This window comes from Scardinius erythrophthalmus (assembly GCF_964197995.2).
Source record: "Scardinius erythrophthalmus genome assembly, chromosome: 16".
Classification (NCBI taxonomy): domain Eukaryota; kingdom Metazoa; phylum Chordata; class Actinopteri; order Cypriniformes; family Leuciscidae; genus Scardinius; species Scardinius erythrophthalmus.
Window position 1 is genome coordinate 2414770 of NC_138236.1, and position 13943 is coordinate 2428712.

Sequence of the window (13943 nt, forward strand, 5' to 3'; positions counted from 1 at the left end):
AAAAAGCCGGGGTTATTATCAGTGCATTCCACAGGGAGAGGCCATTGGCGGATCACCAGGGAACAGCATCAGCGTGAGAGCGGGAACAGTGGGAATGAGAGACCAGCAGCTGTGTGTGTGTGTGTGTGTGTGTGTGTGTGTGTGTGTGTGTGTGTGTGTGTGTGTGTGTGTGTGTGTGTGTGTGTGTGTGTGTGTGAGTAAGGTGGAACACGCTCTCACACACTCACACACACACCTTATTTATCCCTTGAGCTTTTAGCAATAGAGAGGGATTCCCAAACTTGTTTGCCAGCTGACACCTTTGACAAAAAATATTTTCTTGAATTATCCCCTGAGATTTTAAGTTACCTTTAAAATAATTGCAAAGCATAATATATATAGTGAACTTATTATTATTCCAATTTAAAATAATTGTTTTTCAGGATTATTTGATGAATAGAAAGTTCAAAAGAACATAATTTATTTGACAAATAAATCTTTTGTAACATTATAAATATCTTTACTGTCACTTTTGATCAATTTAATGAATCCTTGCTGAATAAAGGTATTAATGTCTTCAAAAATCTTACTGACTTCAACCTTTTGAAGAGTAGTGTATGTATGTACACACACACACAATACAAAAAAATAATAATATTTGATAATTATTATTTTACATTACAGAATACTAATACGTCTCAAATTCTCCACTTTCAAACGTTAAATCCTCAAGCTTTTATTTTGGCGGAAAAATTAAAGTTTTTTTTTAAGTGTGTATAGATGATGCTTCTTGTTATGAATCTGTTAAAATACTAAAAACATACAGTATGTCCAAAAACATGTTGGAAATTATAGAAATGTGGAAGAAAAAAAGTGATCCTGGAGTCATTGCATATCCAAACGCACATTATAAGAGAGATTTGGGTAACACATTATTTTACAGTGTCCTTGTTACATATATTACATGTACTTACCATAGTAATAACAGTAAATTATGCATTATTACATGCAACTAACCCTCAACCAAACCCTAATCCTACCCTAACCCTATATTACAGTAAGTACATGTAGTTACTTAATATTACTCAATAATTACACTGTAACAACGACCTCGTAAAATAAAGTGTAACCGAGATTTGATAATCACATTAAGCATTTCATGTGTGTTTTGATTAATGGTGCAGTCCTATTTATTTATGTAAATTTTACTTTTCTATGATTGAATGAACAATTTAGCTTTTTATCGACTCGCGAACCCTGGTTTGGGAACAGAGGAAAGCGGTGCGGACACACACTCATCCAGAGAGCAGCGCTGAGGCCCGTGTGTCACTCCAGCGTTTCACTCCGGAGCAATTTTCCACTGAGAAATCAATAGCGGAGTGCAGACTTCTCTACAGGGGAAATAGAGTTTGTATTGTTTCTCGCAGACAAATGCAGGCTTCAGGGAAGATAAATGGTATTTTCATGGGGCCTTAACAGAAAACGGCATTCATTCGCTCTCGTCTCTCTTTTTTCCGGATCACATCCAGAGCGTGTCGTTCTTCACCTTTGAACAGAACGCCGCGGATTGGCTTCTTCTGCTCAACGATTAATATTGCTGATAATATCTTCTGCCCTCATATGACCTCGACTATAAAAGCACAGCTTAACTTTTCTTCGCTGGATCTGCGTCAGATACACATAATCCGCCTGGATTCCACGTCCAAGCACGTTCCTTCCAAAAACTCCTGTCTGATGTTTCATAACTTTTATATCAGACCAAGTAGCAGCGTTTTATATATCGCAGAACAACCCAGAGAGTCATAACTATGTCCAAATATATCACAAACCAGGCGAAACGCCACACGCTTCCAGTGTCAACGGTGATTCTGTCTACAGTCAACGTGAAATACTTGAATTATTATTTATTTTAATTATTATATCAAGAATGTAGAATATATATATATATATATATATACATATACACACACACACACACACACACATAAATACTGAATGTAGAATATATATATATATATATATATATATATATATATGAATATATATGAAGAGTTCAGATGCAAAAGCCTCTAAGTGCCATCTGAAATTTTCTTCTAAAATTAGCATTTTTATCAAGCTTGTATATTTAAGTTCAGTAATTTCACTTTAATGACAATTACTAGGTAATTTTCATTGCCATTAAAGTGAAATTACTGAACAGAAATTACTAAGAAAATTTCAGATGGCACTTAGAGGCTTTTGCATCTGAACTCTTCATATACACACACACACACATATAAATACTGAATGTAGAATGAATATATATATATATATATATATATATATATATATATATATATATATATATATATATATATATATATATACACACACACACACACACATTCTATATATACACACATTATCTGAAAACAAACTATGCACATTATTCCAGGCCTGTAAACTTGCTGTTATATATTAGGGTTGGAAAATCCCTGCCATTATATTCTATAAGATTCCTTTGTGTTTACGACTTTGAACCAGTGAACGTTTAATGCGCCTCTGAGACCAAGCTATAGATCTGACCTCACTGTTTCCTGAGAACACACTAACACACACACACACACACACACACACACACACACACACACACACACACACACACACACGCTCAAACATATTCTCTGTTTTCTCATTTTCTATATGATGTCCAACATCCTTTCTTTTATCCAGAATGGCTTTGTTGATGTCATGCTATAAAACCACACTGATTCTAGACAGTAGCAATAACACAATACAAGAAGGTTTATTAATAATGAACATGGCTGACAAGCCGACACTACACTTTTTAGACCATAAAGCTCAACAACGATAACACACAACACGCAATATTACAGTGAAATCTAAACGAAAACCCCCCTAAACCTGTTTCACACACTTTACAGTACAGCTCTGATTCCACTCCGGCCACAATGCATGCTGGGTAACCAACAGTGCAAGAATGTATTTTTTCTCGGGGGGGGTTGGGGGTGAATCAAATGTAGCCGTTCTGAAAAATAAAAAATGCACTTCAATGAGCATTTGAGCCATTTCAAGCTGTCTGATTGATTTCTGCACTCCAGAATAGCAAAACATTTGCTGTTGCATTTTGAGCAAAAACCCCAAAAGAATGGGAAATAAATGCATTTACAGCATGATCAAGCCAACGCTGGAATTCAATATCTGCTTCGCCAACATAACATGAGAGAGAGAGAGAGAGAGAGAGAGAGAGAGAGATGGACGGAGAATCATTCTTATCTTGTCTGAATGTTGGTACAAATGTACAAAGGTGTTTTTTTATTTATATATATAAATATATTCATGCATTTGTTTACTGATTGATTTATTGACTTTATTGATTATTTGTTCATTGCTTATATAATGGCCAATGCTTTGGCAATACTGTACAAGTCATGCCAATAAAGCGCATTTTAATTTGAATTTGAGAGAGAGAGAGAGAGAGAGAGAGAGAGAGAGAGAGAGAGAGAGAGAGAGAGAGAGAGAGAGAGAGAGAGAGAGAGAGAGAGAGAGAGAGAGAGAGAGAGATTACTGTGAGTTAATCTAGTATCAGATTACTGGCCAATGCACAACTCATTATTGAAGGAAAAGTCTGTTAAATACAGATTAGAGATCCAGAGCAAATGTCAGCCTTGGCGACCATCGCTGCCTCTTTCTGAACCGCTATCAAGTGTGTGTGTGTGTGTGTGTGTGTGTATGACTAAACTCTTCTGTGATGCTCGATTGTGCCTCTCCGCTCCACATGCATCTGTTACCAGCATGTTTGAAAAATCCCACACTCCCGTTTCCAAACGCAGGTCCAGCCAGTTCAGTGTCTCTCCAGCCAAACCCCTCCCAGTGTCACGCCGTCTCAAGACAACACAGCCTGTCTGTTGTGCTCTTACAGACCTCAGCACATGCACCAATAATCCGAGAGGTTCCCATCTGTCGGTGGCACTATGGGTGAGCGCTGATGACTGCTTTAGTGCCACGCCGGCATCTTGCACAAATTAATTTCTCCTTTTTGCATAATACTCAAAGCAATGCAGAGAAATGTCATCCCAGATTTTGGAAATCGTATGGTTCAAGTATCAACATCGTCTCAGATGTTTCTCCTTAAAATGATTTAAAGAGAAATAAAAAGACACAAATGAGACATGCAGTTTATTAGTATTGGGAGAATTTGATCATCTCAGGTTTCTTCTAAAAATCCATATGAGAAGTAAAAATGGACACAAATTAGTCATACAGCAAGAATGCTAATGTCGGCTCCGATCATTTTGAGAATTTAATGAGAAGTATTTGAGATCGTATTAAGAATTTTCAGACAATTATCTGATTATTTGAGTTTATTTGCTACTCATTTGGTCTCATGGCAGAGTTTGAAACCTCTTCAGAAACTTGGGCCTTTTTCTCAGGAGAAACATCTGAGGAATAGGATACTTAACCAAAGGTCTCCAAAACCTTCTCCATGTAAACTCACTGGCGTCTATGAGAAACTTTGTGAGAAAGTCCTTCGTGACGTTTCTTAAATAAATAAAGACCATTTGTTTTCTCTTCTTCTTTTAGCACCAATTATTATTTGGAAGCCAGATATACATCTATCATCCAACTGACTCAAATGACATGTGTATATGATCTTCCGAAGTTCACAAACCTAGCTTATAACAACAACTGGCTTTGCATTTCCAGAACTACTTCACACTGAACAGTCCCAAAACTATTGAAGCTTGTTTCAGCCATTTATCTCAGAATTGCGTAATATAAAGTCTCACATGCAAGTTATAAAGTCAGAATTGCATAATATAAAGTCTCACATGCGAGTTATAAAGTCAGAATTGCGTGATATAAAGTCGAAATTGCGTGTAATAAGGTCAGAATTGTGAGATATAAACTCGCAATCCTGACCTTTTTCCTCGCAATTGCGAGTTTATATCACGCAATTCTTACTTTATAACATACAACTGGGAGATATAAAGTCGCAATTACGTGTTATGAACTCACTATAGTGAGAAATAAACTCGCAACTGTGTGTTATAAAGTCAGAATTGAGAGATATAAACTCACAATTTCCCTCAGACCTGGACTTTATAACTCGCAATTGCGACTTTATATCTCACAATTCTGAGAAATAAGATCTAAACTCGCACTTGCGAGAAAAAAAGTCAATTGCAATTGTGAGTTTATATCTCGCAATTCTGAGTTTACAACACACAATTGCCACTTTATATAACGCAATTTTGACTTTATAACATACAATTGGGAGATATAAAGTCGCAATTACGTGTTATAAACTCACTAGAGTGAGAAATAAACTCGCAATTGTGTGTTATAAAGTCAGAATTGAGAGTTATAAACGCGCATTTTTTTTAAATTCGCAGTCTTTTTTCCCTTAGAATTGCACTTTATAACTCGCAATTGCGACTTTTTATCTCACAATTCTGAGAAATAAGATCTAAACTCACACTTGCGAGAAAAAAATCAGAATTGCGAGTTTATTTCTCGCAATTCTGAGTTTATAACACACAATTGCCACTTTATATCACACAATTATGACTTTATAACTCGCAATTGTGAGATAAAAAGTCTCAATAATCTTTCAAAATGTTTTTTTTTCTGAGGCTGAAACAAGCTTCCATACACAACACGAGCACCAGCAAAATACCAGCACTCATGTGACAATTATCACAAGCAACACTCTCCTCAAACCACGACGGGCGGCGTGTGTGTGTAACCACTGGCGCAAGAGTCGAGTGAACCTCATTAGCACCTCCAGACGCCGAGTGTTTGTGAGACTCACGGTGCTGAAGCTGGGAATGAGGCTGAGTGTGGATCCGCTGTCCAGAGGGAAGGGGAAGAAGTGCTTCATGCCCAGAGAGGCTGGCACAGTGGGCAGCGAAGCTCGAACCAGCGCTGGCACCAGTCTGCTCTGACACGCATTACCTGAGGAGGAACAGAAGAGACAGGAGTCACCAAACACACTCACTTATTATCAGATGATGCACATGTGCAACCACTGCAGAGAGAGAGACAGAGTCATTATTAAATGTATTTCCTTCTTTTAGCTGTTTATTTTAGAAGTGCTGACATCCCTCACATGTGCATGCCAAATTATCCTTTCTCATCATAAGGCAGCTTGAGTTATTTAGTTATGAGCTCTATGGGAAGCCAAACGAACCACATGAACCGCGCAATGATATCCAAAACTGTTGTGCAAGTAAATTGGCTATCTGCAGGAAAGACAGGTGCACATTCCTGGTGTTATTTTCCTTAAATGTCTTCCTTTAAAATATAATATAATTTAATATGCTCTTCAACAACTCTCCTCTTTGGATGACGTCAATCTCTTTAACTTTTCAATTTCTTCCCTGAAATACACTGAAATAAAACATTGACAACACTAGAATTCAATTACAAATAAAAATGGGGGAAAACGATCTAAACTAAAACATATAGGGCCCTATCTTGCACCCAGCGCAATTGACTTTGTACAGCGACGCATGTATCATTTCTATTTTGCACCCGACGCACAGCAGACTTTTCCCTCCACAGACGCACGTCGGTAAATTAGGGAATGAACTTGCGCTCCCGGGGACGGTTCAGCGAAAAGAGGAGGCGTGTTCCGGCGCAAACGTTCCCTGGTGCTATTTTGCAGTTTCAGAAAACAATTCCTCCACAGACCAGGAGAAACCTCGTCTAAAGTCAGCAGCGCGTTGCGCATGTTATTCAGATGCTATTTTAAGAGTGCATGCTTGGCCATAATGTAGCGTGTGCACAACACGCATACACTTTGATTCTCTCATCTACACAGAAGCAGCAGTTTTTATTTTTAGAAAACCATACATTATTACAAGGAAAAATATTACCACACGAGGGAAATCATTGTGGTGTCCATGAAGATGTGGAAAATAGGCATAAATCTAGCTTACACATTTACCCAAATTATTATACGCCTGTTTAACCGAAGCTAATTTGGGTGGGTTTCTCCATCCCCAATGTCACTTCTCTGTGTTTTACGGCCCTGACGAGAACGTCGGTCTCCTCGGCTGTGAACCGCTCCTGGCAAATCCGCCGTTATAATAGCAATCCGCCATGGAACAAACGCACCTGCTCTTAAAGGGAATGTGAGATGTCGCTCTGATTGGTTTATTTCACGTTACGCCCAGACCACACCTATGAGTAATGAAGCGACTTCAGACCAACACATTTTAGATTTGCGTCGGGCGCAAGAGTCATTTATCCCGCCGGTATAATAGAAACAGCGCCCGAGGCCCGCCCACAAAGTTACTTGCATTTCGCGCTTGATACTTGCGTTTCAGATCGTTAAAATAGGGCCCAGAGTCACAACTCGAATGCTGTCTAAAATTACATAAAAATGACAAAAAAAAATGTTTTGATACATGCCATATTATAAAACCTTTAAAACTTGCCTACATTAAACATGGAAATGCAGCAAAAAAAATCCTAAAACTAAACAATGAAAAAGTGAAAAGTAAAGAAAGGCAAAAAGACAATTATAATAACCCTGCCAAAGACTGAACTGTCCATGATCAGTAGCGCCAAACTGAAACCCGAAGCAATTTTTGGCTATCCCTAAAGTTCGATTGACTGACAGGAATGTTTGTTCTGTTGATGCAGGAACACAGCCTAGTTGGCGAAATCACAGTGAGCACAGAATTCGTGAGTTCAATTCAAGCATGGCATGATGATTCAGAACATTTCTTTGCCACACGCAGTGAAATGTCCGCTGGGGATCTGGACACTACCGCCAATGACATCATGACTTTTTACCCATTACTAAAACTATCTGCCATATTCAGTCTCCCGGTGCTATAAATACCTGAGCAATATACTTGTCAAACTGAGACTGTTTATTGGCTGTTATCTGTATTAGCATTAGAGACAAACTATAGTCCAAGTGGGAAAGACAGAAAGCAGTGGCGGAAAACAAAAGTAAATGGCTTGTTTTTATTACACTACGAGTGTTTGTGTGGGTGGCGTTGGAAAGGCAGATTTTTACAGCACATCCCATTAAAGCACCACAAAAAGACACTGCGTTCTGCCTCCAAACAGAGACAAAAGCCAGAGAAGAAAGACAAACAGACCCAAAGAGTTGCAGAGTGTGATGCCAAAGAAAAATGGACCACTACGGGTTTGATTTATGCTTTGTGTTTCAAAGTATCACCTTTGACTCAGATGTTTCTCCTAAAAAGAGAAAAAAAATCTTATCTTATCTTTATCTATTCTTGACATAGATAAAGATTCATGTGAATAGCAGCTCAGGTCATTTGGTCAAACAAGGAATGTCTGAGTCCATATTGAAATATCTTGCAACTTATATTGACACATTTTTTAGATCTGTTGTGCAACTCTAGAGGAGACAAAAGAGGTTTTTGTCTCAGGAGAAACATCTGAAATGCAGGGGAATTTAGACAGTCTCCATTTTTTTATTGCTGTCTTAGAAAAACAACAGATAATGATATCTCATCTAAAATAAAATTCATAAAACAATTTTATTTAAATTCTGCTGATTGCAAAGCTTTACATTTTCTTGCATCTCTTCTGAAACTCTAGAAATTAGATTACCAAGGTCTTTTTCTCAGGAGAAAGTTGGATACTTTAGAGAAAGTCTCTATTTGATCTCTTGTCTGAGAAACTGAGATATCAAGATCTCCTTTGTGATTTTTCTAACTCATAGATTGAGTTGTTATCTGAAAAAAAAGAAAAAAAAACTGGTTTTCTCTTCTTTTGATTGCATAGCTTGATATCTTCTGAGATATCTTCTGAAACTCAACTCAACTAACTCAATCTGCTTGCAACCACATCATTCTCTATAGGGCACAGCTGATTGGTTCCTGCTGTATCAGTAGCCAATGAGCTCGCTGCTCAACCTTCACATATTTGGTCAGCATTTGCTGTAGCAGTTGCAGTGTGCTTTCAGAAACCCTCCACTTCCCCAGCTCCACCTGTATGGATCTGCTGCGGGCAATTCATTTATGCTATATTGTACAGCAGCAGCATGTTGTGTATGTTATTGGCAGTAGAAAGTCCTGTACTTGATCTGCAGCAGCAACAGCAGCAATAGCCAACAGCAGCAGCAATAACAGCAGCAGCAATAATAGCAGCAGCAATAACCAACAGCAGCAGCAATAATTAGCAGCAGTAGCAATAACATCATTAGCAGCAGTAGCAAAAACTGACAGCAGCAATAATTAGCAGCAGAAGCAGCAATAATAGCAGCAATAACTGACAGCAGCAGAAATAACTGATAGCAGCAGTAGCAATAATAGCAGCAGAAGAAATAATAGCAGCAGCAGCAATAATATCAGCAGCAGCAATAATAGCGGAAGCAGCAGAAAAAAATAATAGCAGCAGCAGCAATAATAGCAGCAGCAGCAGAAATAACTGATAGCAGCAGCAGCAATAATAGCGGCAGCAGCAGAAATAACTGATAGCACCAGCAGCAGCAATAATAGCGGCAGCAGCAGAAATAACTGATAGCAGCAGAATAAATAATAGCAGCAGCAGCAGCAATAATAGCAGCAGCAGCAATAATAGCAGCCGCAGCAGAAATAATAGCAGCCGCAGCAGAAATAACTGATAGCACCAGCAGCAATAATAGCGGCAGCAGCAGAAATAACTGATAGCAGCAGCAGCAATAATAGCAGCCGCAGCAGAAATAACTGATAGCAGCAGCAGCAATAATAGCGGCAGCAGCAATAATAGCAGCAGCAGCAGAAATAACTGATAGCACCAGCAGCAATAACTGATAGCACCAGCAGCAATAACTGATAGCAGCAGCAAAAATAACTGATAGCAGCAGCAGCAGCAATAATAGCAGCAGCAGCAGAAATAACTGATAGCAGCAGCAGCAATAATAGCGGCAGCAGCAGAAATAACTGATAGCAGCAGCAGCAGCAATAATAGCGGCAGCAGCAGAAATAACTGATAGCAGCAGAATAAATAATAGCAGCAGCAGCAGCAATAATAGCAGCAGCAGCAATAATAGCTGATAGCACCAGCAGCAATAACTGATAGCACCAGCAGCAATAACTGATAGCAGCAGCAAAAATAACTGATAGCAGCAGCAATAATAGCAGCAGCAGCAGAAATAACTGATAGCAGCAGCAGCAGCAATAATAGCGGCAGCAGCAATAATAGCAGCAGCAGCAGAAATAACTGATAGCAGCAGCAGCAGCAATAATAGCAGCAGCAGCAATAATAGCAGCAGCAGCAGAAATAACTGATAGCAGCAGCAGCAATAATAGCAGCAGCAGCAATAATAGCAGCAGCAGCAGAAATAACTGATAGCAGCAGCAGCAATAATAGCAGCAGCAGAAATAACTGATAGCAGCAGCAGCAATAATAGCAGCAGCAGCAGAAATAACTGATAGCAGCAGCAGCAATAATAGCAGCAGCAGCAGAAATAACTGATAGCAGCAGAATAAATAATAGCAGCAGCAGAATAAATAATAGCAGCAGCAGCAATAATAGCAGCAGCAGCAGAAATAACTGATAGCACCAGCAGCAATAACTGATAGCACCAGCAGCAATAACTGATAGCAGCAGCATCAATAACCAACAGCAGAATCAATAACTGACAGCAGAATCAATAACTGACAGCAGCAGCAGCGTAGCAGATCTATTCCACCAAGACCAAACATATCAGCATTGTCATACTCATTATCATGCCAAACACTCGAGAGTTGTCATGACCGAACTAAGGTCTTTTCTCAGGAGAAATTGGGAGATTTGATCTTATTATTGTCTAGCAGAAACAACTACGACAGAAAAGTCACAAAGCTGATATCACAGAGTTACATGTGCTGTTGAATCTCAAATAACCAATCTCATCTGTGTTTTTTCTTTCCTGTGGGAGCTTTAAAATCTCAGCACTCAGCATGGATTACGAAACAAAATGTTACTAATTCCTCTAGTCCTTCTGGCCTGTAGGGATGAGAAATAATAAAACAAGAAAAAAAAAAAAACTAAATTGTTGCGCCACATGCCTTTGTCGAGGGAGAAGGAAAACGTGCATGCACTTGCACAAAGCATGTCAATCTCAGACCTCCGTGTCGGCGACTCGACTCTGACATGTCAAACGACATCAGGCTTAAGGAATGCTGTGACGGAGCCACACACTGAACAAGAAAACAGAATTAAATATGCAAGTAAAAGCATGGCTTTAGTGACAGCAGGAACTGTGACCGAGCGCTCGTCGCTCTCCCAGCGCTAACCATGAGGGCGTTTTTAGAGAGAAACATCTGGGTTTTATCTCCTCGGGGCTTTGAAAAGCTTTACGAGGTTTGATTATTGTGTGAGCACGATGCAAAAACATTCAAAAAGCCTCTTTCTGGAAAAAGGCAAACAAGCAAAACATCAATGCTGGCAACATGTCACTTGGGTTTAAGGGAACACGACTTATTAAGTTGATGAGAACATTTTGATTGTTACGAGGATTTTTTGACACTGTGCCTGCAGCGTGAGCGAGTCTTTTACGGCTCTTTTCAAAGAACAGTAATGTGGAAAATGTCCAATCTTCTCTGCCCTGCAGTCAGTCAGTCTTTGCGCTGCTTTTAGTGAGTTATATTTTCAGCACCTTCTCTTCGTGGAGACCACCTCGCTCTCAGCGCTGAAACATCCTCTCAGGCTTCTACAGAATGGGGTCAAGGGTTCAATGGTTAGTATGGTTTGCTTAGCCTCACGTTCTCCACTTATGCATTGCACATTACCCACAATGCCTCTCTTCTCCCCTCGCCACTAGCGGTCTCATTGATTTTCTCTCATTATCTGTCTGCATATGAATCCCTGAACTTAAAGTCCCCCTGTAGTGAAAATCCAGCTTTTAATGTTGTTTATATGTCTATGTGGTGTTTTTAATATGCTTTAAGACAAACCATGTGTAAATTCATAAGTCGACAGCATTGCTGAGTGTTTTCTCCTTAAAACTGCAGTGAACCAAAGACAGTCTCAAAAACACGCTTTGAAATCGCTGGTGTTTCTGACGTCACAAACTACCTTGTAACCAATCAGATCAACGTGTGATCATCAACCAGTGGATCTCTGAGCTGAGTGAGTGAGTGGAGGCGGGGCTCATTTGCATATTCATAGAACCGCGTATACAAAATGAGGCAAGGGTGTAGAGTTACATTCAAGATATTTTAAGGCATGAAGAATTGTTTCAAGGAAAAAACGTTTAAATGTCATTTTGGTGATCAAAGATACAGTAAGTTTTATGGGATACAATTATTGACAACAGGGGACTTTAAAAACCATCATAAATAAACTCTTAGGGCCCTATTTTAACGATCTGAAACGCAAGGGTCAAAGCGCAAAGCGCAAGTAACTTTGTGGGCGGGTCTTGGCGCTGTTGCTATTTTCCCGGCGGGATAAATGACTCTTGCGCCAGGCGCAAATCTAAAATGGGTTGGTCTGAAGCAGCTTCATTATTCATAGGTGTGGTTTGGGCGTAACGTGAAATAAACCAATCAGAGCGTCATCTCACATTCCCTTTAAGAGCAGACGCGCTTTTTCTAAAGCGGATTCCTATTGTAACGGCGGATTTGCCAGGCGCGGTTCACAGCCGAGGAGAGCAACGCTCTCGTCAGGGACGTTGGGGATGGAGAAACCCACCCAAATTAACTTTGGTTAAAAAGGCGCATGATAATTTGGGTAAATGTGTAAGCTAGATGTATGCTTTTATAATAAATTGTCTATCTATCTATCTATCTATCTATCTATCTATCTATCTATCTATCTATCTATCTATCTATCTATCTATCTATCATTGTCTGTCTGTCTGTCTGTCTGTCTATCTATCTATCTATCTATCTATCTATCTATCTATCTATCTATCTATCTATCTATCTATCTATCTATCGTAATAATGTATGGTTTGCAAAAATGAAAACTGCTGCTTCTGTGTAGATGAGAGAATCAAAGTGTATGCGCGTTGTGCACACGCTACATTGATTATGGCCAAGCATGCGCCCTTAAAATAGCATATGAATAACATGCGCAACGCGCCACTGACTTTAAACTATTTTTTCCTGGTTAGTGGCGCAATTGTTTTCTAAACCTGCAAAATAGCATGAAGGAACGTTTGCGCCGGAACACGCCTCGTTTTTTGCGCTGAACCGCCCAGGGAGCGCAAGTTCATTCCCTAGTTTAGCGACGTGCTTCTGTGGAGGGAAAAGCGCGCTTTGCGCGGGTGCAAAATAGGAATGATACATGCGTCGGTGTACAAAGTCAATTGCGCTGGGTGCAAGATAGGGCCCTTAATGTGCCAGCTTACTATGATTATTACAGTAATCTGCAGTCAGCACAAAAAGACGGCCTTCGAGGCCATGTGATTTCATTTAGTGTGTCGACAGCTTTTTTTAAATGTATGCAAGCCACAGCATTTCAGACAGTTTTGAGAAGTTATTGCAGCCAGTTATCTGAAAGAATTATTCAGTCACATGACTTAAAGGGATAGTTCACCCAAAAAATAAAAATTCAGCCATTAATTACTCACCCTCATGTTCTTCCAAACCCGTAAGACTTTCATTCATCTTCGGAAAACAAATGAAGATCTTTTTTGATGAAATCTGAAAGCCCTTTCTGTCCCTCCATTGACACTTTACGCAACTACCACTTTCAAGACCCAGAAAGGTAGTAAAGACCAATGTGACTCCAGTGGTTCAACCTCAAAGTTATGAAGCGATGCGAGTGCTTTGTTTGTGCAACGACATGAGGGTGAGTAATTAATGACAGATTCTTCATTTTGGGATGAACTATCCCTTTAAGGCAAAGTCGCATGACTTTTTTGATGTGCAGGAGTTTATTTGGTAGCCTAAATGTATTACATCGTAGTTTATGCTTCTTACAGAATTAAAAGGTTTCCACCTCAACTGGTCATATACTTTTTTCAAAAAGTCAAAGTGTTCAATGTGCATAAAAACGCTGAA

The 13943-nt window shown here is 39.4% G+C and overlaps 1 protein-coding gene across 6 annotated transcripts in view; it reads right to left on the bottom strand.

The window, feature by feature from the left end:
- The window catches only part of znf385d (zinc finger protein 385D), a 284480-nt gene that overhangs the window by 61842 nt on the left and 208695 nt on the right, over positions 1 to 13943 (bottom strand). For all 6 annotated transcript variants that reach the window (XM_081389153.1, XM_081389152.1, XM_081389154.1 and 3 more), the window contains one exon: positions 5795 to 5937. In XM_081389153.1, coding sequence (XP_081245279.1) covers positions 5795 to 5937 — 143 coding nt within the window. The remainder of the gene's footprint in view (positions 1 to 5794; positions 5938 to 13943) is intronic.